Raw genomic sequence first — 26,863 nt, forward strand, 5'->3', positions numbered from 1 at the left:
CGCAACGGAAGAAGCCACAGCAGAGGAAGGCCCGCGTACCACAAAAAAAAAAAAAAAAAAAAAAAAAAAAAAAGTGATGGGAGGTAACTTGTGAGACGAGATTGGAAAGGACGGTGACTTCTGTCTTGCTGGTACCCTTGCCTTCCTGGCTTGCTTGGCTTGGTGGCTGGGTTAGAGAGGCCGACATGGCAAGGAACTGAAGGCAGCTTCTGGCCAACGGCAAAGAGCCAGATCCTACCAACAACCACTCAACACCTTGACTGCAACCTTTTAAGTCACCCTGAAGCAGGGGACCCAGGGAGGCTGTGCCCCATAGAAACTGTGTGCTCAGAGATGTGTGTTGCTTTAAGCTGCTAAGTTTTGGGGTCATTTGTTTCTCGGCGATAGATAGCTCGAACCATTACTAATCAGCACGTGGTGAACTTACCTCGGCCGAGAATGTACAGGCAATTCCGGGAACTTTTAAACAACATGGGTCGGTTCTTTGCTTAAAGCCTAGTTACTAAGAATGGACAACCACCATACCCAATTCCCAGAACACACTGGGTATTTGTTAGAGGAAGAAACTCCCACGCCGATGGCCACAGACTATAAAGCCCTCAGGGACCCCAGAGACGCCTAGAGCAGTGGTTCCAACCAGGGAGGAGCCTGGACCCTGCCCTGGACCTACTGCAGTGGGATCCCCACAGGTAGACCCTAGGGCTGCTGAATAGATGTAGTTTCCCCAGATGAGACAGACTGTGTGTCCCTAGGTAGGAAACACTGCTGTCCTTCGCCTCCCCGACTTGATGTAACAGGAGATGAAGGGCCAGAGAAGTTATGTGTCTTCTCCAGGCTGCACTGCCGGCCGGCGGCCGCTCGGGGTCAGAGGGCGGGTTTCCCATCTCCCCGTCCCTGTTGTCCACCCCCAACAGGGCCCCACCAACTGCCCACCCCGACTCGAAGGAGAACTCAGCCTAGCTCTGAGCTAACCTAAGTGGAAACAGAGGAGGAGAGACGCAGACAGAACTTCCACGGTTCCTTTATTTGTTTTGAAAAGCACCTCCGCCCTTCATCTCTCAGTCGAGTCCTGGCCTAGTGACGACGAAGGCTGTCCTCTCTGACCTCTTTCGTTAAGACAGGGAACAACATCAACACTTCCCTTCAGGTCTCTGCCTCCAGATACCGTGCAGGGGCAGACCCAGCCAGGACTGGAACTTAACGGCCTTGAGAACACGGGGATCTGTCTGTCTCTGAGTTGCTCTTGGCTTGCAATCTCTTCCTGCATCCTCCCTGACAGCCGCTCCTGTCCTGGGGGGCTCTGCCTTCGCCTCCCCATTCCGGGCTTCTGCAGTAGTTCGGGGCTGCCTGCAGCCTGGTTTCCAGTCCGATTCTCATCCGGGGAAGCGCCACCCCACGGCCCCTGCCGGTTCTGACATGGATCTTCAAGAGCTCACCAGGTCCCAGTGCTGGCTCATAAGTGAGGACTCGCACGGATTGACAACGATCTCCCTGCCGTTCTCAGTGCCATCGCCAAACATGTCCGTGTCTAGGCAGAGGTGGGATGCCACGTGCTCGATGCGGGAACCAGTCTTGGTCCATTGCTGGGAAGATGGAGAGGGGAGAGGATGAACCAGAATTCTCCGGCTAAGGTCCTGGGTCCTAGCAATAGTATTGGGAGTTCCAGCGTAATCAGAAATGTTGACACCACATGGCTAGGGTCATCCAGAGACTTGACTTCATGGTCTCATGGAGGAAGAAAACTGCAACTAATTGCCTTGCCAGGTATTGTTGTTGGTTTTCTTTTTTTTTTTTTTATCGGATTATAAAAAGTAAAAGCGAAATCAATATGTTTGCTAGGAAAACTCATTAGAAGGCAATAATTTTCCAAGCAATAGGCCAGAAAATGTGAAGCGAGTTAGTCACAGGAGCAGCTAAAGAAATGATCCACGCTCGGTATCTGCACCGTCATGAAGAAGTGGGTGAGGATGAGGAGGGCGGGTGGCGAGGCAGGAGGGGTGGAAGGGCTCCTGGGCAGCACCTGAAGCTGAACCTCTGCTCCTCCAAAGTGCTTCAGCACACGAGGGGCCCAAGTAGAGAGGGGGTCTCATGCTGCTGCTTCCCAGACTTCATCTCACTGGACGGGGGGGGGGGATGGACACGTATTGGGGAACTACCACTGACCAGGTATCATGGATCATCTCAGTGAATTGCTCTAAACAGCTACCCTGTGTGATGGACAACATCAACCTCATTTCATAGAGGAGGAAACGGAAGCTCAGAGAGGTCCAGTAACCTGCCAAGGGTCACACAGCCAGTGAGCCATAAAAACGGGTATTTGAATCTCGGTCTCTCTAACACCAGGACCCAGTTGGCAGGAAACTGAGTGGAGCCAACACCGTGCCGCCAGAGAAACTAGGCACAAGGTACATCCAGAGTGCTATGAACTTTGCTGGACGTCCTGCCAGAGCCCAAGGCCCCCGAAGGCAGAGGTTCGAGTCTTGTTCATCCTTGTGGCCCTGCAGGCTCTGTCCCAGTACGCTCCTGCTCTGGGATCCTGGGTGGGCGTCGGAGCAAGACAGGGCAGTACAAGATACACACGCAAGCTGAGGTCCAGCGCGGTCAATAGGCTATCACATGGCAGCTGATCGCTGCTGCGGGCACCATGGATGGTATCAGAGGTCCCTCCCTCCCTCTCCTAACCAGAAGGACCTCTTCCTTATCAACCATTCCTCCTCTGAAGCTTCTCTCTTTTCCTGCACACGAGACAGACCTACACCGGCGGCCACGTCCCAGGGCAGACGCGCTGAGCACTTACCTGTCTGTCATCTCCATTCTTGCAAAGGACAAGAACCACAGGGGCGCCAGGGAACAAGGTGATGACTGACAGGCACAGCTCCTCCTGGAGGATCTGCTGGGTGTATGTGAAGGCCCAGATCTGGAGGGGAAGAGGCCAGAAAGGGTCACCTCAGGATGCTTGGAAGCCACCCCTGCTGGGATACTACTGTGCCTACGTGTGACAATTAGCACAGCTTGGTACGAAGCACTGGGGGGGTCCCAGCGGGAATCGACTGTCAAAGGTCACCTGGGAAAATGCTACTCAAGAGCCAGAGATTCTTGGGTCACACCCTCGGTGAAGTCCCTGCCCCACTCCCAAGAAGGGGACTGGCCTGGGGCATGCAGGCTGCCTCTGAGAGGCAAGGACCAATTCTGGGCTTTGAGCAGGAGACTGAACGACACCCCGGCCGAGCTGCATGATCTCCAGTTTCTCCGTTTGGATTGGTGTCTGTTCCCCACACTTGACATTTCACGCAGCTACCCGGCAGGTCACCCCCACCCCGCCCCGTCCTCCCAGCTGTCTTTAGAATGCCCCTTCTTTGAAAAGGAGTCCAAATCAGTGCCCTGAGAACATGAGAGCTGTGAGAAGAGGCAGATGGAGGGGCAAAGGGAATGAGGAGGGGGTGGGAGAGGAGCAGGAGGGAGAGAAGGAAGTGGTGAGAAATAAAATCATTCCAAGAGGGCGCACGCACGCCAGCACTCCAGGAGAACAGAGCACTTGGCCCCGGAGCTCCTGCAGGAGGAGCAGCTAAGGAATCGGATGGACATGCAGAGTTCTGACGGAGGCGAAGGGAAAGGGGCATTTGGTGAGGTTCATCACTAGGAAGGAGGAAAGTTTCCTTCAAGTGCCAGAGACCAGAGAGCAACCAACTGCTGAAGCAGCCTGGGCCACCGCCCAGCTCTTCGATCAGGGGCGGAAATGCTGGCATAATAGTTGTCAACCGTGAACCTTCAAGAGGTTTTTCTTAGGTTGTAAAACAGGGATAACATCTGTCCTTTGCCTTCATCATGGGGCAGAGAAGACTTGTGAATCGGATGCCCCGAGGGGAGCTGCAGAGAGGACCCCTTTAAGGGCTGTACCCCTCCTGTTCCACAACACCCTTACCATCCAGTGGACCTTCTGTCCCTGCACCAGGCCACCTGGTGTCGAGAGATGACCTAGACCAGAAAGTGCTCCCTGGGGAGTGGAGGGAAATAGAGACAAACAAAGACTGGCTATGAGTTGAGAATTCCTGAAGCCTGGGGATGGGTACACGGGGGTTCTTCATACTCTTCCACTGAGCTCGATTTCTGTATCTATTCAGTTTTTTTTGTTTTTTTTTAAATAATAAAACATTAGGAGATGTACTCTTCTGGCCTTGTGAACGTCACCATGCTACACAAACCATTTGCCTTCCTCCAGGGTAAGCTGCAACGGGAAGACGCCTGTATGCATGGAGGTAACGTCAGAACCATGACAAGATGGCTAATAGCGGCTCACACTTCTTGAGCACCTACTATGTGCCAGGCACCGTTCTGGGAACCTTACACACGTTAACTTAATCACAAGACTCCAACTAGGTAGGTGTTGTCATTATTCCCCTTTTACAGATGAGGAAGGTAAGGCTCAGAGAGGTTATCCTAAGTCAGGTACAGTAAGTGGCCCCTGAACCCACTCTCCCCAACAGCTCTGCTTGAGCTACTGCTGCCGCTGGGGTCCTGGCTCGTTCCGGGCCCTTTGATTCAGTTTAATCTCGGGAGACCCCTCCTCCAGGTTGTAAATATTAAAATGATAGATCAGCTCCTCCTTGACAGGAGATAGCTGGCAGGAGCTTCCTCCTCTTGGCCAGTTCCCAGTGGCAGCCCCTGTGAGAAGGGAAACCAAGGTCACACCCCGTGTCGGGGGCCGGGGAGGGGGCAGACCAGAGAGTAGGCCCCTCCCCTGACAGTGATGGGAACCGGGCAAGAGTATGAACGGAGGCCCACCCGCCGCGGACGCCACACCAGACCAGGGGACACGCGTGGCGCTGGCTTCCAGCCTGGGCTGCCCCCCTTTACTTCCCACCCCACCTCTGTCCCCCACTGTGAACTCCCAGCCTGCATCTCCCTGCTTGGTCACTCCCCTCGCAAGGGTCCCCCTAGGGCCTGGGTGTGTGGACCTGGGACACAGTCCATCCTCTGGAACGGACCCAGGGGAGAGAGATCCACGCAAGTCCTGAAATCAGGCTCGGGTCATTGGGGTGGTGGATTCTGGGGTCCTACACATTTGGGGTGTAATGTAGAAGGTAGACACAGGTCCTAGGCGTGAGCCCTGAGAATTTCTTGGCCTGTGGTGCGGGGGGAGAGCAGGGCCCAGGTTCAAGGGCAGGGCTGCCAGGGGGCCATTTGCCCAGGCCCATCGTACCACTGGCCTCAATGTTAGACTTCTGCATTGTCTGGAAATGAGGATAAACCCACAGTCACCAACGTGGAAAGAAGATGAGAGGCTCATCGCTCCGTCCCACTACCCGACCACACGGCTTGCAGTGAACCATGAATTAGCATTTAAAAAATAAACCCTGTAATTATCTTATGATCACTACAATACACTGGCTTTGTGTTTTTTATGTTAAAAGCATTAATTGATTAAATATAAAAACTTAAAAAATGCCACAATTTCTGGTAGCCCATTTTGGCATTTCTTTTTGAATATCCTAGGGGCTTCCAAAACCAGAAGTGCTGAGGATGGCATGGGGTAGGGTGGGGAGTGGTGGTCCTTTTAACTCTGAGACACCCCATCCACAAATGCCTTTCGGGAAGGAATGTATATGGTGCCCTGGGGCCTCTGAGGAAACCACCTCGAGACGCCCGGGGAAGAACGTGCACAGGCACAGACAGGTATTGAAGCCCTCATACTAGGTGGACCTTCCATTAGCTGGTGCTTTACTGGCATCGAAATAATTCAGCCTTGCAATTCCCCAGAGGAACGCAGCTCTGTGGCCACATATGCACATATGTGCATATGCACATATGCCACATGTGCTTCCTTGCCGGAAGCAAGGAGAGGTTTTCCGATTCCTATTCTGCGGCTTGGCAGGCTTTGCAGAATGGTCGGTGATGAACGGGTTTATTAAATGAATCTCAGAGTCAGAAATGAATTCAAGAAGGCAGCACTGGTTGCTCAGGCTGGCCTGGCCTCCATCGGTGAGCACTGATGGCTCCGTTTCGGGGACTGGCAAAGTCACAGCTTTCAACCCAATGCACACAGACACGGCCATATCCATGGAAGCTAACCCAGAGGCCATCCTGGAGGTGGTGTGGGATGCCTCACCCCTCTGGGACGGGCTGGTAAGGGGCTGAGGAGGAGGCAGTCCATTCCTGGCCCTCCAGCCTCTTTGCTGCTGCCCTGGAAGAAGGGAACTGATGATGGGGAGGGGATGGCCCAGGCCGGACAGCCTGAAGGCCTTCTGTGCTCAGAGGAAGTCTCTGGGGCTGCCAGTGTGGGTGGGAGACAGGAGTGACCCGTCACTGGGGGAGGAGACTTCTCGCTAGTAAATGCTCACCTGGCCATGGCAGCCAGCCTGGGGCTTACTGTCCTGCACTGGCTGGAGAAGCAGAGAGGAAAGATTTTCTTCAGAGGAGATACCTGAAGGAGTAAAGTTCTGAAGGGAGCAGGCATGAAGCTAAGTTGGGGCCCAAGCCCAGGGGCTGATCTTAGAATGGTCCAGAGCCACCACTAGTAGGCAAGGGCACTGCTTTTCAGCTGGGGTGCTTTTGCCCCTAGCCACCTACCCAGGGGCCAGCTGGCAGTGTCTGGAGGCATTTTTTGACTATAACGACTCGGTCGGGGCTGTTACTGGCACCTAGTGGCTGTGGTCAGGGATGTTGCTAAACATTCTACAATGCACAGACAGTCCCTGCAACAAAGAATCACCTGGTACTAATGCCAACTGTGCTGAGGTTGAGAAACCCTAGCCTAGCCTTTTTTTTTTTAGTTTTTGTTGGATATAGTTGCTTTACAATGTTGTGTTAGTTTCTGCTGTACAGCAAAGTGAATCAGCTATCTGTATACACATATCCCCTCTTTTCTGGGTTTCCTTCCCACTTAGGTCACCACAGAGCACTGAGTAGAGCTCCCTGTGCTATGCAATAAATTTTCATTACCTAGCCTAGTCTTAAGAGCTTGGTATCTGGAGGCGGCAGGCCCGTGTCTGAACCCTGCTCTGGTGCTACTAGCATATGACCTGGGTAGCCTTGGTCAACTCCTCTAAGCCTCGCTTCCTCCATCTGTGAAATGGGGGTTATTGTGAAGATGAAACAAGCAGATGCACGTGGAGCACTCAGCCCGTTGCCCAGCCCCTGGGGGAGAGTCTCCGTGAACCATCTTTTTCCAACACATGGGAAGGAGGAGTGGTTGGATGAGGACAGAGAAACATTGCCATGTGGACAGACGTTAGGGGGCTGTGTTTTCCTTGAGGCAGAAGCACACATCATTTTCTGCTGGTGGTGAGTTCCCTGTTCAAAAATTCTCCCGTGTGGGGAAGAGTAAACAACGGAGAAGAAACAGTGGATGGGAGGCAGCCCTGCTGGCTGTGCTGTGGTTAGACGGCCAAAATAACTCGGTGCCGAGGGACGCTTCTGTTCTAGATTGTTCACCTTCCATTGTCTACGTGACCCTCACAGGAAGGCGCACTGAGGTCAGTGGTTGCTCTGGGCAATGCCAGGGGCAAACCCTGGGGTTGACGGTGAATGTGGGACCTCCCTGGTGAGACGGGATCTGAGCCAGTGCGTCCAGGGCCACGGGCTGGCCTCAAACCTCGTAGGCCACGCTGGGCATTGCCCTCGTCCATTGAACACGTCCTGAAGCCTGCTTCAGACAAGATGCTGGGAATGAACGAGTGGGTTCAAGCGAACCTTTAGTTCAGCCGACCTCTTGATGCACCTGTATGGCTGCGGGATCCCCCAGATGCACTGACTGGCTGTGCGGGGGGGACTTCATCCCCTGCAGGGACAGAGCTCAGCCGTGCCCTGGTGCAGGCCTTCTGACCAGGGGAAGCTCTGAGACACGTTCCTCTCCTTCAACTGGGACTAGACTCACTTTGGGGATCTTTGTTTCTAGTGCATCGTGTCCTTTCCTCCCAAGTTGTAAGAATACACCCAGTACGTATTGTGTTGGGCCAGGCTGTTGGACTCTGGAGTGACTGCCGGGGCTAAGACCCTGGCTCGCTTGTTTTTTAACCCCATAAACTTAGGTGAGTTACTTAACTCTGCGCCTCGGTCCCCTCAGCTGTGAAATGAAGATAACAGCAGCCCCGTACTCGGAGGGTAATATATATACGTGTCCAGAATGGTGCTGAACACGGAGCAAGTGCTCAGTTACTCTCCGCCTGTTGGCTGTGATGGTGGAGGATGCCAACAGGAGGAGAGACGGCCCTGGAGATCCTCCTTTGGAAAACTGCCTTTGCTTTTCCTCCCAGGACAGATGCTGGAGAGGCAGTCGTGATGGGGCTATTCCCAAGGGTGTGCTGAGAAAGCCAGGGAGGAAGGGTGGTATCAGGCAGGGCAGGTGACTGCTGGCAACCTGTCCCACTGGCAGACTCACCGAGAGCTTTGATCTTCATCTCACCCACCCAGGCTATCTAGTGGCCTGCATGCATCCTTCACAAGCCAGTAGCCTGAACTGCTGGGGATCCAGGTGGGAGGACACACTAAAAAGTTTTTCATTTATGTTTTTTCTCTTTCTTTAAATTGGGATACAGTGAGATTGGTGCATCTGTCTTCTTTCTATCTTTCACAAATATTTTTCTAGGGAATCCAATAAAATTGAGGAAACTTACTACCCAGAAGGCTTCTGGGGCTTCACACATTTACAAACTGATGATGTATTTCTCTTTCTACCCAAGGCATCAGGTTGCTGCCACCTTGAATACACACTCAGGTTAGATATTTTGTTCCCAAGGTTGACAAACCAGCCAAGAAAGGGAAGGGAGGGAGGGTGAGGGATGGATGGGCCTGCGGTAGAGGAGGGTCGTGAACTAGCATTGGAGCCAGAGGACAGCCATGGTCAGATGGTCTCCTTTCAACAATGAGGACATCCACGTGCACGGGGACACAGCACCTGGAGAGTCAGTGGCCAGCCGGAAGCAGAGCTCAGGGCCCCCAAGCCCCATCCTCTGCTGCTCTTTCACCCCACATGTTGAAGACCCTGGAATCCACCACCCAAATAACCTGAGCCTGATTTCAGGACTTGTGTGGATCTCTCTCCCCTGGGTCCGTTCCAGAGGATGGACTGTATCCCTGGTCCACACACCCAGGCCCTAGGGGGACCCTTGAGAGGGGAGTGACCAAGCAGGGAGATGCAGGCTGGGAGTTCACAGTGGGGGACAGAGGTGGGGTGGGAAGTAAAGGGGGGAAGCCCAGGCTGGAAGCCATACTCTTGCCCAGTTCCCATCACTGTCAGGCGAGGGGCCTACTCTGTGGTCTGCCCCCTCCCCGGCCCCCTGACACGGGGTGTGACCTTGGTTTCCCTTCTCACAGGGGCTGCCACTGGGAACTGGCCAGGAGGAGGAAGCTCCTGCCAGCTATCTCCTGTCAAGGAGGAGCTGATCTATCGTTTTAATATTTACGACCTGGAGGAGGGGTCTCCAGAGATTAAATTGAATCAAAGGGCCCGGAACGAGCCACGACCCCAGCGGCAGCAGTAGCTTGAGCAGAGCTGTGGAGCCAGGTTTCCAAATCCTGCCTTCCTCACTTACTAGTGTATGACCTTGGATAATTCTCTCCAGGTCTCAGGTTCATCATCTGCAAAACGAGGATAATAGTAACACCTACTTAATCGGCTTGATATGGCCTCTCAGAGACAGAGAGGTAGGGGCAGGAGAGAAGGTGAACGAGTCACATGAAGGGGTCTGAGGGGCAGATGCAACTTCTCTGGACAGGCCAAGAGGCAGGACACGCTGAGAGATGCAAGAGGGGAGAAGAGGCAAAGGAGGGTTATCACATTAGCAGAAGGCGCTGGGAAGCAGGACGACAGGAAGGGTAGTTTATGTAGGAAGGAGAAGCAGACACCGAAAGCATGAGAAAGGTAGTGTAAGTCAGTCCTGCAAGGGTATATACTCCACGAGCACACATCCAGAAACACATGCACACGCCCACATGCCCACACACTTGGGGGACGAGTCTAGCTGAAATTGCTATGCGGATTTCTATCAGTGGGTTCAACACCTTCAGAATACTTGGACAGGCATCCCAGGCCTGCTGTTGGCCGCGGGTCCCACTAGGAGGGGGCTGTGTCTAACCCGGCGTCCCAGCATGCAGCCCGGTGCCCGGGGCACCGTGCACACTCGGTGGGTGTCATCTGTTGAAGGGAACTGAACATTGTCCCATCTCCTGAGTTCTTCCCATATCCTGAATTTGCACTGCTGCCACGCACACCCAACCGTTCTCTCCAAAGCAGAGAGGAGTGACAGCTTGGCACGATTTTCTATAAAAGAACTCTGCTCACTTGAACACTGTTACTGTGCTATACCTTAGTTTCCCACAGTGACAGCTTTTTCCTCTCCCCTTTCACACTCCGCTGGAACATCAGCCAGAATAGGTGCCATTCTCCTCTAGTCAAATAAAGGCCTGGCAGCTTCTCCCTGGGCCAGGCTATTGGGTGGCCCCTCCCTGAGATCCAACGGCTCCCCCCACCACCTTCCTTATGCAGCCAAAGACAGTAAGTACCAGAAAAAACCCTACTTTGCTAGAAACAGATGAGGCAAACTTCTGTCTCAGGGAAAGGGGGATGGTAACATTTTGGCTGTTTGCGATCCCCCAGGAGCAGGGCCCACACATAGGTTCAGAAGAGAGGGATGTGCGTTATCTACTCACACATTCTACAAAATGCCACTGACAAGTGGTATCATTCTCAACCAGGCTGCCACACCTAAAGCAAAACTGACACCTCTATTTCCTTCCCCTTTTCCTGTCTGACTCAGGCAGCCCCTTTCCGTGTCTTGCCGGAGCAGAGAATATTTTTGGAAAAAATCTCAGCAAGCTGGAGGCTGGTGGTGCAATGCCTCAAATGCCAGGCTGAGAGTGTGGGTTTTTGTGGTAGACAATGGGGAGCCATTGAAGGCTGTATGGAGATGGGGAACAATGGTTTGGTGATCACTGGTGTTACTGGAGGCTGTGGCCATAATCTAACACAGTGGTTCCCAAGCAGGGTGGTTTTGTCCCCCAGGGGCATTCGGTAAAGCCTGGAGACAGCTTTGACTGGCACGACTGATATGTATGGGGTGCTCCTGGCATCTGGTGGCCAGAGACCAGGGATGCTGCTAGACAGCCTACAGTACACAGGATGGTCCCTACCACAAAGAGTGATCCAGCCCCAAATGTCAATAGTGCCGAGGCTGAGGGCCGCTGATCTGGCATGAAGAAGTGAATGGTGGGGCCAAGAGCAGCTATTCTGAGGGGAGAAGGGACGGAATTTGCAGGAACGGGGGATGTGGGAGAAAGAGGAGCCATGGAAGATGGACAGGGCTGTAACCATCTAGAGAGAATTAGTGGGATGACGAGATGGCCGGGGGGCCTGACAGGTGCTTGGAGCCATCTGTTGGCTTGAGTTTCAGAGGCGTTTGTTATGGCTGTGGACTCACTAGATCACCCCGTGTTTGAGAGGGAGAGTCCGGCAGGGATGTCTAAGTGTAAAGCCGCCATCCTGGAGCCATCTCCTGGGCTCTCACAGCCTCCTACCCCTGAGGATAAAAGTCAATCTCCTCAGCTGGGAAAAGAGGCCATGACGTGCCTCTACCCTCCTCTCCAGTCTTACCTTTGCTGCTCCCTCACCTTTCTAGCCCTCTGACCACAATCTCCCTGCAGCCTCTCAAAGGCATCCTGGCTCCCAGCCCCGGGCCTTGGTACATGCTGGATTTGCCCACCTGCCCTTTCTTCCCTTCGTGACCTGGCCTATTTCTAGTCATCTCTCAGGATACAGCTCATTTTCAGGTCCTCTGGGAAGACTGCCCCAATCCTTGTGTAGAAGTTGCATATCATCTCTCTGCACTTCTATAGCACCGTGGACCAAACTCTCTCCAGGACAGAGATTAAATCAAAATGGCTGCTGACTTGCTTCTTTTTTGCATTAGATCCCTCGAGGGGCCATGGTGGCCTGCAACCTAGCCTTTCACCTGTGCATCTCCACAGTCAACAGAGGACATAGACGTTTGTTGAGTGAATGAACGAATAAATGAATGAATTCATGGATGGATGAAGATATAGAATTTGTGAAACAAGAAAACAGAGGAGGTTGCCAGAGCTGGAAGCATGGATAAAATCTCCAAGGAACCAGTTACAGAGAAAAGAACAGTGAATTGAGAACTTGGGTGATTACTCAACATAAGGGTAAGAGAGTGGGGAGAGGAGCCAGCCAAGAAAAAAACAAAGGGGTGGAAAGAACAGGAATGCAGGCCAATCAGGATCATGCAGTGTCTCCAGAGCCAGGAGGGAAGTTATAAGATGGATGTGCTTTCATGCATCCAGCAGGCCAAGTGTTACAGAGGTTGAGACAGGCTGTGAATTTGTCAGTGACTTTTTAAAAGAGTTCTCTCCTCAGGGGGGAGTACACTGACCCACAGCGTTGATGAAACAGCTAAGGCACAAGGAAACCTTTCTGAGAAGGGGCGACGATGGTCCCTCCAGACCCGGGGGAAGCAGGAGACAGCAGAGGTGGAGCCACAGGCCTGCTGAGGGCAGAAAGGGGCTGATCGACAGCCCTGCCCAGAGATGGGGGCGGTGGATGATGGGGAAGGCTGTACCACATCTGTCGTGACTGTCTGGAAGTCAGGGTTAAATCAGCGGGAGACTCACAGAGCAGGCATTTCACCTGGAGACAGCGTCACCCAGCAGGATGCTTTTCTGTCTGCATCTCATATTTTTGAGGTAGCTGTGCTGCCCACCCTGCCTGATCCAGCCCACATTTACTGCCAGCAGCTTGGACACCAATGACATCCTCATTAAACTCCTGCTAATTTAATGGTTAATTCCTATAGGCGCTAAGTTGCCTGGTGAGGCGTCTTTCAGAGAAAGTCTGTGCATTTGGAAACCAAGCGGAGTGAACCCAGTCCCAGAGTGAGGGGGACCGGGCTTCTTGCTCTGCTGTTGAGCTCCGGGTATAACTAGACGCCTGATTCATGTAAAAGCAGGAAATAGAGGCCAAGTCCATTCACATGTTCAAGTATCCCCAGCCAGTTACTTTACCTGGGACTTTGCATCCTTGTCTTCAGTCTTGACACAGGAGCTTAACTTGAGGTTGGAGATCTCTTGGTCTTTCTGCTTTTGAGACTCTAGGCACTTCTGCCTCTGTCGGATGCTGCCCTTCTGGATGGAGGAGTCCTTGGGTACTCTAGAGGGAAAGCCACGGGAGGGATGAGAAACCACTACTCTTTGGATTAGTAGTAACACCAGCAGTTGGAGAGGACGGGCAGTGTTTGGAGAATGGCAGGGGCATTTCGCCCAGCTGTGCTCCAATGACTGGCGCTGCTCGGGGCCTGGGGATGGGGGAGGTGCCACTAGGAGCAAGGCAGCAGGGGACAACCCAGGAGACTGGAGCCTGGAATGGAATCAGTGAGTCCATGCCCTGAGGTCACACCCCAGAGTTCAAACCCCAGCAGTTGAGAAATACTGCTACAGCTAACCTCAATCCCTCATGCTATTGATTAATAGAATTCTCTTTCTGGTTTCAGGGATAAGCGGAAGCCAACTGGCCTTCTCAGACCTCCATAGACTTAAAAACCCTCATCCAGATGGCCACAGGTGGTCCCTTCTCCGGACTGAGTCAGCGGAGGGTCTCTCCCTGCAGCTAGCAAAGGCTCAAACCACAGGGCGGATACCTGAGTTCTGGATAGACGTTCTCCAGGTACCACTTGAAGCTCCGGCACTGCAGGTTCTTCCTCAGGTTCAATCTGCTCTCAATGCTGGGGGAGAAGGGGGAGGGCAGACACAGAGACAAAATACAGCTGTGTCAGAGACGGGTACCAGCAACATGGGCCCAGGAGGTAGCAGCCCTCCAGGCTGGGAGGCGTACAGCACTACCCGTGCCCATGCTCTGCACCCACGTCTCCCTGGAGGGTGCTGGAGAAAATAACTGAGAGAGATTTTGAGAGCTCCAGACAGAGCTATGGAAACACTTAGCAATATCTCACAGTGGAGCGGTCATGACACCAAAGATTTGTGCTTTACTTGAAAACAGAATTTGGGGGTGTTTTTACCTTTCATTAAAAACGAGGCTATGAGAACATTCAGCGTGTTGTTAATAATTCACCGCCAGGGCTCTGGGTCTACTTACAAATCTCCCTTTGGATTCTGCTGTTGGACTGCCATCCCCCAACGCCCTGCCTCAACCAGCCCAGCCTCAAAGAATCCTCTTCGTTAGCTGGTTCTGGGCTTTGGTCATGTATTTGTTCATCACATATTTCCTGAGTACCTAGTATGTGCCATCGTGCCCAATGTGGGACGTGACGGTGAACTTTCGAGCACGAGAGAGACAGGTAACGAACCGGGGGCTCACAGCCCGATGTGGATGGGGGGTGGGAGCACCTGAGAGGTGGCCCCATGCTTGTCGGGTCAGTGGTGGTCGAGTGGTCATGTGGAAGCTGGTATCTGGAAGGAAAGTGGACGTTGTCCAGACAAACCAGAAAGTGGGTGAGGTGGGGGCCCCTGGTAGTGCCAGGGGAGTAGCAAAGAGAGATGAGTGCACATGGAGAGGGAAGGTGTCTGTTGGCAGGAACAGCGGTGCGGGTTAGGATATGTGTGCGTGAACGGATGTATGTGGGGGGATGGGAGAGGGGAGGTGGGTGGGAGGAGAGATGAAGATGCAGACCATAAAAGGTCCTGTGGGGCTTCCCTGGTGGCGCAGTGGTTGAGAGTCCGTCTGCCGATGCAGGGGACACGGGTTCGTGCCCCGGTCCGGGAAGATCCCACGTGCCGCGGAGCGGCTGGGCCCGTGAGCCATGGCCGCTGAGCCTGCGCGTCCGGAGCCTGCGTTTCGCGGCGGGAGAGGCCACAACAGTGAGAGGCCCGCGTATCGCAAAAAAAAAAAAAAAAAAAAAAAAAAAAAAAAGGTCCTGTGAAATACTGTGGAGGAGCTTGGACTTCATTTTCAGGACAATGGGATGCCATGGATGGGTTCGAAGCAGAGAACGATGTGGCGGTGTTAGCCCTTTAAGAGCATCTTACTGACGGTGAATGCGTCTGATGTGCAAAGCTGGGAGAGCAGTTAGGAGGCAGCTGAAGAAACCCAGGTGCTGCTCATGATTGCTGGCAGGGAAGTGGGGTGGGAACGGAGAGAAGGGACAGGTTTAATTCTCTCCACTGCACCACCGGCACCCACCCGACTTCCACGTACACCTTGTCTCTCCTGGGTGACCACACAGAACTGGCCCCGCTCTCTCCAGCCCTGCCTCCTTCCACCCCAAAGACTGGACCGGGCGCCCTCACGGCACTGGCACTTCTTAAACAGCACTAACCACCATTCCTCACCAGCCTCTAGGCAACATGAGGACAGGAATGACATTGTTTGAAAAGGGCTAAATGTTCAGTATTTGCAAGAACCCAGATGTTCAGTGCATGAGTGAGGCAGGATCTCTGGGACTCGGTGATTGTCTAGGTGTGGGAGGAGAGGGGGAGGAAACAGTCAAGGTTGACACTCAGATTTCTGGTTTGGCAACAGAATGCAAGGAAGAGCGTTCACTGAGATGGGGAACGTGGGGTAAGGAGCAAGTTTAGGAGTGAAGAGGATGAGTTCAGTTAGGACTGGTGGAGTTGGAGGAGCCTGGGAGGCATCCAGGCAGAGAGGTCCAGTTGCTACTTGGACATAAGGGATGGAGCTCAGAGGAAAGGTGCAAGACAGGGATGGAAACCTGAGTATCAGCAGCAGACTGGTGGTGGATGCCAGGGAAAATGGGGAGTAAGAGGGCTTATGACAGATCCTCGGGGAACACCAACATATAAGGGTGGGGAGAGGAGCCCTGAGCCTGCAAAGGGGGCTGAGAGGGTGCAGCCTGCACCGCAGAACAAGAGCCAAGGCTGCAGTTCTGGGAACCGAGATCAGAAGTGTGCCTGAAGGGGGCTGGGTGGGAGAAGTCTCATACCAATGGGGTAACACAGAGAAAGGTAAGGGGTCCCAGGGAGTCACGGGTGGGCCAGGTGGGAGTGATCGCAGGGGACGGGGGCACGGCCTCAGGTCACAGTCAGGAGAAGGGGGAGGGGGAGCCGCAGACAGCGATGCAGGCAGCTCTTTCATGAAGCTTGGCTCTGAAGGATCAGAAGACCGGGTGTAGGTGATGAGCAAAGCTGGACTGACGGAGAGTTCTTATAGTTTGTTTTCCTTCCTTCTCTTGCTTTTCTGTCTTTAAAAACTATGTAAGATACCGAATAAATTTAAATGCCAATGGGGACCATGCAATAGAGAAGAGAGATGGGTGATCAGGGAGAGTGAAGGCACACAGAGGGCAAAGTCCCCTAGAACAGGGGCTCCCACACTGTGCATGAGAATCACCTGATGGTGGGGGGATGGTTCTTTTACAAATTCTACAGCCCAGGCCACAGCCCAGGGGAAATCCACTCTCTGGGGGTGGAGTAGAGGCAGCAGAGTTTTTGAAGCTCCCCAGGTGACTGCGATGTACAGACAGTTTGGCAACCATCACCTTGAAACCTCGCTCCCTCACTTGAGGTCCTCAGACCAGCAGCACGGCCCCACCTGGGGCTTACAGAACTGCAGACCTACCGAACCAAAATCCACACTTTAACAAGATCCCCGGGAGATCTGTGTGCACATTAAAGTGCGAGAAGCCGACAGGCAGGAGAAGATGAATCCAGGCAGTGGGCCCTCGATCAATGATGATTTATGAATGAATGCAGGGGGGAAGAGTGTGTCCGGAGAACAGGAGGCACACCTTATCCTTCAAGATGAAAGAGACAGAAGGATGGTGCAGATACAGGTTCGTCTGTCTTGGGAAGTTGGTGCTATTTCTTCTACAAAACAGAGGTGTCATCTTCTGTGAGTGAAAGGAGTGGGGAGGACTCAGCAGCTGGGGAGAGTGGAAAAGGTACAAATGGAGATTGAGGGAGAACGCTGGCCAGGCAAGATGGCAGGATCAAGAGGTCCACCAAGGGCCTCCCTGAGCCCGATGGCCACGGAGTGGTAGCAGCACCAGCTGATAGCCCCAGAACTGTTCAGCAGCCTATGAAGAGGGGAGGAAAAGGTACAAAGTCGGGTTCATCCAGGGTTAAGACAACTTCACCAGGGAGGGTTGACAGATGGCCAACAGAGGAAGAGATCTGAGGGCAACATCTTTTAAGCATTCTCTTTAAGCAAGAAGGTGGAACCCAAGTTGGAGAGGGGAGGGCAATGGAGAAAGGAGGGGTGGACCCACATGGCCAAAAGACCGGAAGTTGGCTGAGGACTCAGAATAAACGCCGTGGGAGGCTCTGAGTAGGAGAAGTGGAGAACAGGGTGGGTTTATGGTTTCAGAAATACAAATCACTTTAGCAGCCTCTGATTTAATCCTCCTGGCCAGTGATGGGCTCGACCTATGGAGAGTAGGCTGCAAAAATCCCATCTGTCAACAGCCTTAGAATGACTGAGGGACATTAGATGACAAAAGCCACCGGCTGCCCCCCGCAAAAGACGAATGATAACATCAATGAAGTTGCCATTTTTCTCTACTCAAATCAACCCTGGGTTAGGGAATGCAACATCACAGAGTTTTGGAATATGACAGGTGTGATTTGAGCCTTCTCCCCCTCCTGTAATGGTGTGATCCAGGGCAAGTACCTGAACCTGTAGAAGACTCAGTCTCCTCATGTGTAAAACAGGGGTAATTATACCCATTTCTCAGTTTGCGGAGGCCTAATGGGATATCTCATGTAATGGTATCTGGCCCTTAATTTCTCTCTCTATCCTCTTCGACCCCCATGAAGCTGGAGCCTGGCTCTAGAGGAGATCTGCATGGTACCATTCCTCCTAGGAAGGCAGAAGATTTAGGCTTGGGCAGCTGAGGACGAGGAGGAAGGAACTCCGACCCGGAGGGACCAGGGCTGCTTAGCCCAGCACCCCACCTATCTATAAAAAGCTGGAAACACCAGTCCACTGCACAAGGCACAGCTCTGCCCACTGAGCAGATGGCCCAGGTTGCCCGGTGGTCATCCCACAAGAGCTGTCCAAGGCCCTGCAGCCAGAACTAGGCAGGGGCAAGAAGGCACATGAAGGGAGAAGAGCCCCGGCCTGGGCCCTGGAGGGGCCTGGGGGCTCGGGAGACCAGCTGAGCACACAGGCCTGTTGGGACCCGCTCTCCTCAGGCCTGTGAGCTGGGGCTCTTGGCCCTTTGCACAAATAAAGCAGGAGGGACACTTACTTTCCAAAGGGTCTCTCCAGGGCGAATGGCCGGGAAGCATAATAGTACTGCTTGTATTCATCCATCCACACTTCAGCGGTCCGCTTGGTGTTCCTGAGGAGACAGGGGGTGTCGGGGAGGGTCAGAGAGGACCTGGGACGTGTCCAGGTAAAATATACACAAGCGGCAAGCTGGCAGCATCACCCCCGTGGGGCCCACCATGGTCCAGTAACATTACTCTCCCCACATTGCTAAGCCCAGCCACTAGCACCAATCTCCAAAGGGACACAGGATTTTAGTAGTCACTACATACTCTTTTCCCAAAAGGCACAGGCCAGAGAAATTACACCAGAAACTGAACTTCTGTCACCCTCAAAAAAGAAAAAAATCAGGGAGAAAAGAGCCAGGAGAATCTGGTACATCCCTTTGGTGCCAGTACAAGAGGAGCAAGTGCTGACCATCTCACCTCTGGCCGTCGGCGGGCTCCTGCTCCAGAACTCTCCCCTTCAGCCCGGGGCCCAGCTCTCCAAGGGGAGAGCCAGTCACGCACGGGTTTCCCACAGGCCACGTGATTAGCTTGGTGCAGGTGTAAAGAATTAAGTAATCGCGCCATCTCGGTCAAACGTTTGCCAGGACGCTGACGTTTTTAAAAAAAATCAGCTATTCGCTCTGAGTTTGACATCCAAGGTCACAGAAAAAGAGACAGCCACGGAGGATGTCATTGCTCAGCTGTCCAGGAGGCAGGGGTACCAGGAAGAGAGGATGTGGGTAAACAATCAGAAGCCGGGAGCAGGGCTGGAGCCCCTCCCGATTTCTGGTTCTGTGCGGAACAGACGCATTCAACAGCGGAGCGAGGCGCGCCCTTCAAGCCCGTGAACCTGGAAGGAGTTACGCACACGCAGCCCAGCGCTTGGTGCTCAGAAGGCAGCTAACAGAGCCTTGCCGCCTCCCTTCACTGGCCTAACCACCGGCAAACTGGAAGTTGCAGAGGAGACACCGCCCCACATTTCCCTCCCCTCCAGTGACCCGCTGGTGGCACGCAGGATGCCCGCTGGCCAGGGCCCAGTCTCAAACACAAGGAACTTTCTGGAGCCCAAGGCTCTGCCCCCTCACTCCCAGGCTGGCCCCTTTCCCCATCACAGCTCCATCGCTTTCCTGTGCCAGGCGCCCCCAGATCACCTTTCCCTGTAAAAGCCCGGAGCCCAGGCAGCCCTGCCTTTGTTCCTGTCCCTGCTGACTGGGTTCTCACTGCCCCGCCCTGCCCAGCATGGGGTCAGCTTTCTCCCTGTTCAAGCCCATCACGCCTCCACACCTGTCCACACTCACAGCTGTCCATACGTGTGAGAAACCGAGGACGGGAGAACCCAGACGAGGAGAACAATACCGCAGGGGAAGCAAAACAGCAAAAGAGGCGCTTCCCCCAAATGGACCAAATGAGAGGAAAAAAAGGGCAAAGTGGAAATCAGTGGGGAGTGAGCTGTCAAGTGACAAGGGGAGACGAAGCTGGAGGACCAGAAGAACAAAAGGAGAAAGAGGTGTAAGGAATTATTTTTAAAGAAAAGGAGAAAGGTTGAAGAAAAAAATCACGGAAAGCAGAAGGGCGTATGGAAGGAGGGAGCAGGAATAGGTAAGTGGGCACCACTGGGTCACTGAGACGCCGGGATCTTCATCCTGTCCCCAGGCAGGAGATGACAAGTCCCAGGAAAGGAGCCCAGGGCCGCAGGGCCTACGCCAGCCTGGCAGCTTCTGTGCACCCTCGAGGCCCTGGAGCAGTCAGGTGGGTTGTATCTACTTGTGCCTCCCCGTTCCCGAATCTTCCCAAGGGCGTTTCCCCTGGTGACCCAGCCTGAAGGTGGGAGCAGCGGATCTTCTAGAACTCAGGGGCAAAACGGTCACCCTTCCCCCACCTCAAACAACCCAAAATACCCAGGGCCCTGAGCCGTGCAGCATGGCGCTGCTCAGTGACTTGAAGCCCCCAAGGCTACATGTGGGGCCTTGCCAAGCCTGGGGAAAGCCAACAGTGGAGAACAGCCTTGGGGCTTCCAGTCTGAAGCTGGATGGGCAGGGCTGACCTCTCCTGCTCAGGCAGCAGCCCAGCGAGCAGGACCCGCAGCCCCTGTCCATCCAGAACACTCGGGCGACCTACCAGAGAACCCAGGGCAGCAGCAACCCATCACCAGAAAAGCCCTCGGCCACTGCAGCACACACTTACTTTATATACGTGTTGGCGTTTCCATCTGGGAAAACATACGGGTGCTTCTTCCGGAAGACGTGGCCCACTCGGCTGCAGGGGACGATCTCTAGGCTGCCCCCGCACATCCACACCCTGAAGGAGATTTCTGCAAGACAGCCACGCCCCCCATCACTGCTCTGCCTCCTGGACGGAGGGGCACAGGATGGCAGCGTTGAGACTCCAGGCGCCAGGGAATCCCAGGTCCCAGGGAGCGGGGAGGGCCGGCTGCACCCAGCCTCGGGTGCGGCGGTTACCAGCGTGCTCCACTGCCCCGGCAACCTCGGCTTCCCGGCCCACAACAAGGATGGTAACAGCTCACACCTGGGAGGGTGGTTTGAGTTAACAGGGAAACAGTGGCCAGCAGGGAGGAGCACACAAAAATCAACCCCTGTTCCCTGCCCTCATGGAGGCCTCTGGAACACACTCAGGGGCCTGCACGGCGGGGGCCACTGTTGTGATGTTTAGCCTGGAAAGAGAAGCCTGGGGGCTATGAGAGCTGCTTTTGAGCACGTGGAAGATGGATTAGACGAGCTCATATGATCCCAGAGGGTTAGAGCCAGGACCGAGGAGAAAGAATTTCCATTCGAGACTATAGAAGAATTTTCTGATGGTCAAGGTCCAGATAGAAGGGGCTGTCATGGAGTAAGTGTGTTTGCCACTCTGACAGGCTAGCAAGCCACATGGCCTGGAGGCGACAGAGAGGACCAGTTCCCAGGAGGCACCTGGACAAGGTGTCCAGGACGAGAGCCTCCCAACCCTGAGACGGCAATTCTACCCGCTGCAAGACCCCTGAATCTTAGCCCGGAGGAGGAAATCTGAGCCGTAGTGGAGAGCTGGGAGCAGCCATAGAAAGTGCTGGAAACCTCGAAGCTCTTGTTGGAGGTGCTCCCCTGGGTGGGGATTTGCACACAAACCCCTTTTTCCCCATTGGCTGCTGCTGCAGGGACCTCCAGGAGGGGGGAGGGGTGGAGTTAGCAGAGGCGCTGAGACTAGGCTGGCGGGTGCATTTCTCCCCGGGGGCTGCTTCCTGCAGGCTTGGAGCAGAGGTTCTACCCCAGAAGGAAGCAGCGGAATTCAGGGGTGGTGGGGGAGTATCTCTCATCACTGCCCTGGTTTGGAATTGCTGAACACTGTGAGGGGTTTTATTATCTCTGTTAACTCCTCTACAGATGGTGCATCCCCTTACGGACTGCACCCACCCAGGGCAGCCTCCTCGCTGCACGCCACTGGCTTCCCATCTGAAATGCTTGCCTGGCCCATGCTTCTGCAGTCGAGCTCAAGCAAGAGGAGGACAGGATGGCTCAGGAAAATCCCGTGCCCATGGGCAACTGCCCCTGAAAGCGGCCCGGGTGTCCGTGAGCAGGAAATGAGGAGGCGGGTATTCCAGTGCTGCCCCACCATGTATGATGTGCCCTGCACCCTCCAGCACCTTGGGCCCCACTTCCCTGGGTTTCTTCACCACGGGGTCCTCTCCTTTATCCTCTGTCCCTCCCATGTCCTGCTCTCCTTCTCCGTTCTTTCCAACTCCCCAAGCAGGTGCTTGGACACAAATTCTTCACCCTGATCCTTACCTGCTCTCATACTCGCCTGTCCTCAGTCACCCTTTACCTGTCCCCTCCTGCCTCCTGCCCTGTGTCCCTGGAAAAGGTGCAGGCCAGGCTGCCTTGACAACTGTCGCCCCCTGCCCAGGTACCCTCCCTGACAGGCTACAGCTCATTTCCAGCAAGCTCGGATTTCCCTCAGTGTGGGGGGAACGTGGACACTAGGATGAAGAAAGGACGTCTCAAGATTGCTGTCAAATGACGGCAAGAACACAGGGTCGGGGAGAGACGGGAAGAACTTGGCTTTGGGGTCAGTGGCCCCAGGTCTGCAGTAACCCACTAGCCGTGTCCCTGGGAAACCTGCTTGACCTCGCTGAGGCCGGGTTTCCTCACACGTAAAATGAAGATCATCAAAGTACTCCACAGGACTGCCGTTGACATCAAATGAAATGGAATTTCAAGAATAACTGTGAAAACTCTTAAGTGTGCTGGAAAGCTCAGTAACAGTTACAAGACATTCCTCTGCAGGCCGTCTCTTTAAGACGTGGACGCCAATGGCATCGCCCACCTGTGCCCACTTCCAACTTCCTAGATGATTTACAGCTTTCTGCTTCTGCCACAGGAGGCAGTTGAAATCTGTGGTACTTAACACCTGAGATTTTGACTCTCCATAGACATCCATGATACACGGCGCCCTGGCGTTTGCCTGGTTGGAATCGGGGGCACCAGCCTGGCGTTTGCGGGGGATGATGAGTGAGCTTAGCTGACGGCCAACATCCCGCTCTCCATGTTGCAGTGACGCACAAAGGCGCGGAGGGCTCGGTGCAGGGAATTGTGATGGTACACGTGTGAATTTAGCCTCCATGGCTAAGGTCTACTGGGCTCCAATCAGCTCCTCTCCAGGATCTCAAAACAGGGTTTCCAGTTCCCAAAAAGGAAAACCCTCTCATCCCTCAAAACCAGAGATGGAGGCCTTGCTTACTGGATATAACCTACCAATTCTGTGCCAGCTTTCTTCCAAAAATATGTATACGTTTCAGCTATGGTCTCTTCCTCACATGTATTCAAATGAGACATACGTCCCTCCTCATTTGCAAAGCAAATCCCTCCAACCTGTGCCACAGACCCACCCACCCTCCCCGCCCCTGAAGGCTGTTCCTCTCCCTGTGCTTCCTTCACCCAGCATTCTGCTTCTCTCTGAATCTATTGGCCCCCCTTCCTCTGCCACCATCATGCACAGACCCCACCTCAGACAGTACCGTTCCCCTCTCCACCTTCCTTTTGGGCTTCTGGCATTCTCCACCCCAAGGCCCTGTCTCTGAGTGCCTTGCTGACACTGCTTCCTCATCTGACCCCAACATTCGCGTGACGCTGAGGACTCACCCCTATCCCACCAGCCCAGCTCTACTCCGGGCTCCAGCACTGACCTCCGTGGCTGCCCGACGCTCTGTCGAGGTGCACTGGATGCCCTCAGATGCAGTACGTCTTCTACCCCATCAACATCCTCTAACAGCCCTCTGCAGGCTGCCTCCTCTCCTCCGCCTCTAAAACCATCCTTCCTCCTCGTTTTCCTGTATCTGTGCTTCTTTAAAACATCAGAGTATCTCAGTTCTGCATGGGAGGAAAGGACTCTTCCATTTATTCCTGGGCTGGGCTTTGTTTGGTCCTCCTTCAGGCAGTAACTTATCAGGCATCCTAACAACCCCACACGCGGTTGTGGATGTTATTTTACGATGCAGAAGCAGTCCTGATAGGACAACTGACAGCGGGTAGCTGGCATCTGAAGCCCATCTCCCCAGCTCCAAAACTCCTGCCCTCGCCCTGACCCCATCTCCCTCAGTGTGAACACGTACCATCAGCCAATGCGGCTGTGGACACGAAGATCCTGACTTCAGGGCACTCACAGACGAACCAGAGAGACCAATCTATAACCAGCTACCTTAACCACTCCTTCATCCAGTCCTGACACCTGCCTGTCTCAGCTCTGCTTCCGGCCAGCTGATGTTGCCCACAGAAGCTGCAGCCTGAGATGCAGTAAGAGCTTCTCTGCTCTGGAGTCCAGACTGCCGTAACCAAGATGACCTGAGACACATGCCTTGCTGTGCCTCGGCCAGAGTCAAGGCAGTCTGGGTGATGAAGCTTGGAGTGTTCAGATCAGTGTAATGACTTTCAGGTACCACAGTGTGGAGTATTTAAAACCTAGGACATATAGTCGTCCTACCCTTAACTACACCACTGACTTCAGGATAACAATGTGTATCCTCCCAGGACTGCAAGCCAGGTCCGGGGATTCACAGATTTGTGCTGAAGCCTCTGGGAAAGGCTTGTGATCCTGAGGTCCAAGCAGTGGGGCCGTAGACCGAGGTGTAAAGCAGTGGGCCTTCCAGGTATAGCCCAGACCCTCCACTTGCCATGTCTGCAGTTCCTGCAAAGTCATCACTTTCTTAAGTGAAGGAGCCAAAAGATGACGTAGGGAGTTTGTGGGGAGTTCTCACTGAGTCAGCACCCGCATAATCTCCCTGGTGATGGATGTCACGCAGCCCCCAATCTGCTCTGAATTCCAGGCAGGGAGATGTGTAATTATTCCATCCTCGTTGGGGGCGCTGTTGCCTTCTTCTTTTCTTTAAACTTCAGATTAATATTTGGGAATAAACTGCCCTCCCCCAGCCTCTGTTCTCAGCTCTTTCCTTCTATCTCCTCATCAACTCATCAGTAGTTTTACCAGCGCTCATAAGCCCCCGACCCTTAACCAGAGCCAGCGTCTACCTGACGAGCTGTGATGGTGGACAGGAATTCAGGGGAAAGGGGTCAGCTTCCTCCCCAGGAACCGAATCACAGCTATTCCTATGCCACTCCTGGGCCATATAGGTCAAGTTGGAATCTCCTCTGATAGCCCGGTTTCTAGACAAAGGCAAAGGCAGCATTAGACACGGGCTCCCCTGAAGGCAGTGGGCCTGTTTTAAATGGAACCTCATGGCCTGTATACAGACACATTTATTGTCTACACAGCATTATCCACTCTCCCTCTGGCCGAGTTGAAATCTAGTGAGGACAAAGGGATTGGAGTAGAGACAGTGATGAGCAGTAAGGGACAGCCACTCATCAGTCCACACAGATAAATGTGGTGACAGGGACATTTCCTTTCAAGAATCTTCACGTTCTCAGGGCCACCTGGGCTAGAAAGCTCTGTTCCTATTTTTTAATGGGTACACGGACTCGAGTAGAGGCAATCTGACTGGGCCACAAAGGATAACCTTGAACCTATGAGCAAAATTATGCTTCACACCATCCGGGACAATCAAGGTTGCATCCAGGTCCCTGACTGCTGAACAAGCAGTAACCACAGGCCCACCCTGGTCACCACGGGCTGTCCAGCTGCGGATGTCATGGCGGCATCCTTTACCTCTCCACAGTCCCTCTGGAAAAGCATGGCCTTGAGGGACCGCACCTGGGCCTGGGGCTTAGCAAGCAGCCCCAGCTTGGGGGGTAAAGATGACTTTACATCAGACTTGGATGCTCTTCTCAGATGAGGCCACTTCTCTCATCTTGAGCCCCTGAACCTGGAAAGGGTGAGGCCGAAAGAGAAAGAGACAGATACCCACTGTTCCCGCGGGTGTGACACGGGGCTCCTCTGACAAACCTGCTGGCCCGCAGCCCGAAGGCGAGGCAAGGCCACCGCTCGGGGCCTCATTTGTCTTCACAGTGGCCCTGGGAGGGTGTTTCTACTGCTGCCGTAACAAATTACCACACCGACCTAGCGTGGGTTTGGTTGGGCCCTCTGCTGAGGGTCTCCCCAGGCTGCGATCAAGATGTCAGCAGGATCAGGTTCCTTTCTGGGGGCTCTGAAGCTTTCGAGTTGATTCAGGTTGTTGGCAGAAGCCAGTTCCTCGCTGTCACAGGGCTGCGGTTCCCTTCTCCTCGCTGGCTGTAGGTCAGGGGGCCCTGCTACATCCATGCTGCCCCTCCCTCTTCACACCAGTGGCAGCCAGGCCAGTTCCTCCCAGGCTGCGAACCTCTCAGACTGCTTCCACTCCATCTCCTCTGACTCCAGCCAGAGAAAGTTCTCTGCTGCAAAGGGCCCACGTGATTGGACTGGGCCCACCTGGACACTCCAGGCTACTCTCCCAGCTTCAGATTCAGAAGCCTTAATCACATCTGCAAACTCCCTTTGGCCGTGTAAGGTAACCTCCTGACAGGTTCTAGGCGAGGAGATGCTCTCCGTGACCAAACTTTACTCGGGCTCGCCCTCTCTCTGACTAGGCGTGAACTGTTGTTGTTCTCTACCCTCGTTAGGCCTGCAACCCGTTTTAGCAAGAATCCTGCTAAGCCGGTTTAGAGAATCCATCCCCCCAGCCTGCCCCGGCCCCCATATCTGATTACCATGGTAAGAAAGCTTAGGTCAATGTAGCAGAATTCCCCCCACTTTGTTTTTAAATTCAACTTTTAATGTTGAGATAATTGTACATTCACAAACAATTATAAGAAATAAAATAGAGATCCTGTGTACGCTTCATGGTTTTCTCTAATGGCACGGTCTTTCAAAATTATAGTACATGAATTTAACAAAGATATTCACATTGATACAATCCATCAATCATATGCAGGTTTCCAAGTTTCATGTATATGAATTTCCGTGTGTGCATTTACCTCATGCAATTTTATCACATGCATATGTCCATGTATTCACCAGTAAAGACACAGAAGAGTTTCATTACCACAAAGATCCCTCATGCTGCTCTTTTAATCACACCACCTCTCTCCTCTCCCGTCAACCTCGCCTTTAACCCGTGTTAACCATTACTATTTCTTTCATAATGTTGTCACTTCAAGAATATTATCCCCCCCACTTTTGATGTTCCCTCTTAGTAATTTCCATCCACCCCCCCCCCCCCCCCCCCCCCCCCCCCCCCCCCCCCCACGCCCCCCCCCCCCTCCACCAC

At 53.7% G+C, this 26,863-nt stretch overlaps 1 protein-coding gene across 1 annotated transcript in view; it reads right to left on the reverse strand.

Annotated features, from left to right (window-relative positions):
• Nucleotides 1-1,006: 1,006 nt before the first annotated feature.
• The window catches only part of GALNT14 (polypeptide N-acetylgalactosaminyltransferase 14), a 91,358-nt gene continuing 65,501 nt past the window's right edge, over nt 1,007-26,863 (reverse strand). The window contains exons 10-15 of the mRNA XM_028496594.1: nt 20,362-20,488; nt 18,171-18,263; nt 13,647-13,730; nt 13,015-13,159; nt 2,798-2,917; nt 1,007-1,583 (exon numbers count right to left, since the gene is read on the reverse strand). Coding sequence (XP_028352395.1) covers nt 1,425-1,583; nt 2,798-2,917; nt 13,015-13,159; nt 13,647-13,730; nt 18,171-18,263; nt 20,362-20,488 — 728 coding nt within the window. The 3' untranslated portion in view covers nt 1,007-1,424. The remainder of the gene's footprint in view (nt 1,584-2,797; nt 2,918-13,014; nt 13,160-13,646; nt 13,731-18,170; nt 18,264-20,361; nt 20,489-26,863) is intronic.

The sequence above is a fragment of the Physeter macrocephalus genome, chromosome 12, assembly GCF_002837175.3.
Source record: "Physeter macrocephalus isolate SW-GA chromosome 12, ASM283717v5, whole genome shotgun sequence".
Classification (NCBI taxonomy): Eukaryota; Metazoa; Chordata; class Mammalia; order Artiodactyla; family Physeteridae; genus Physeter; species Physeter macrocephalus.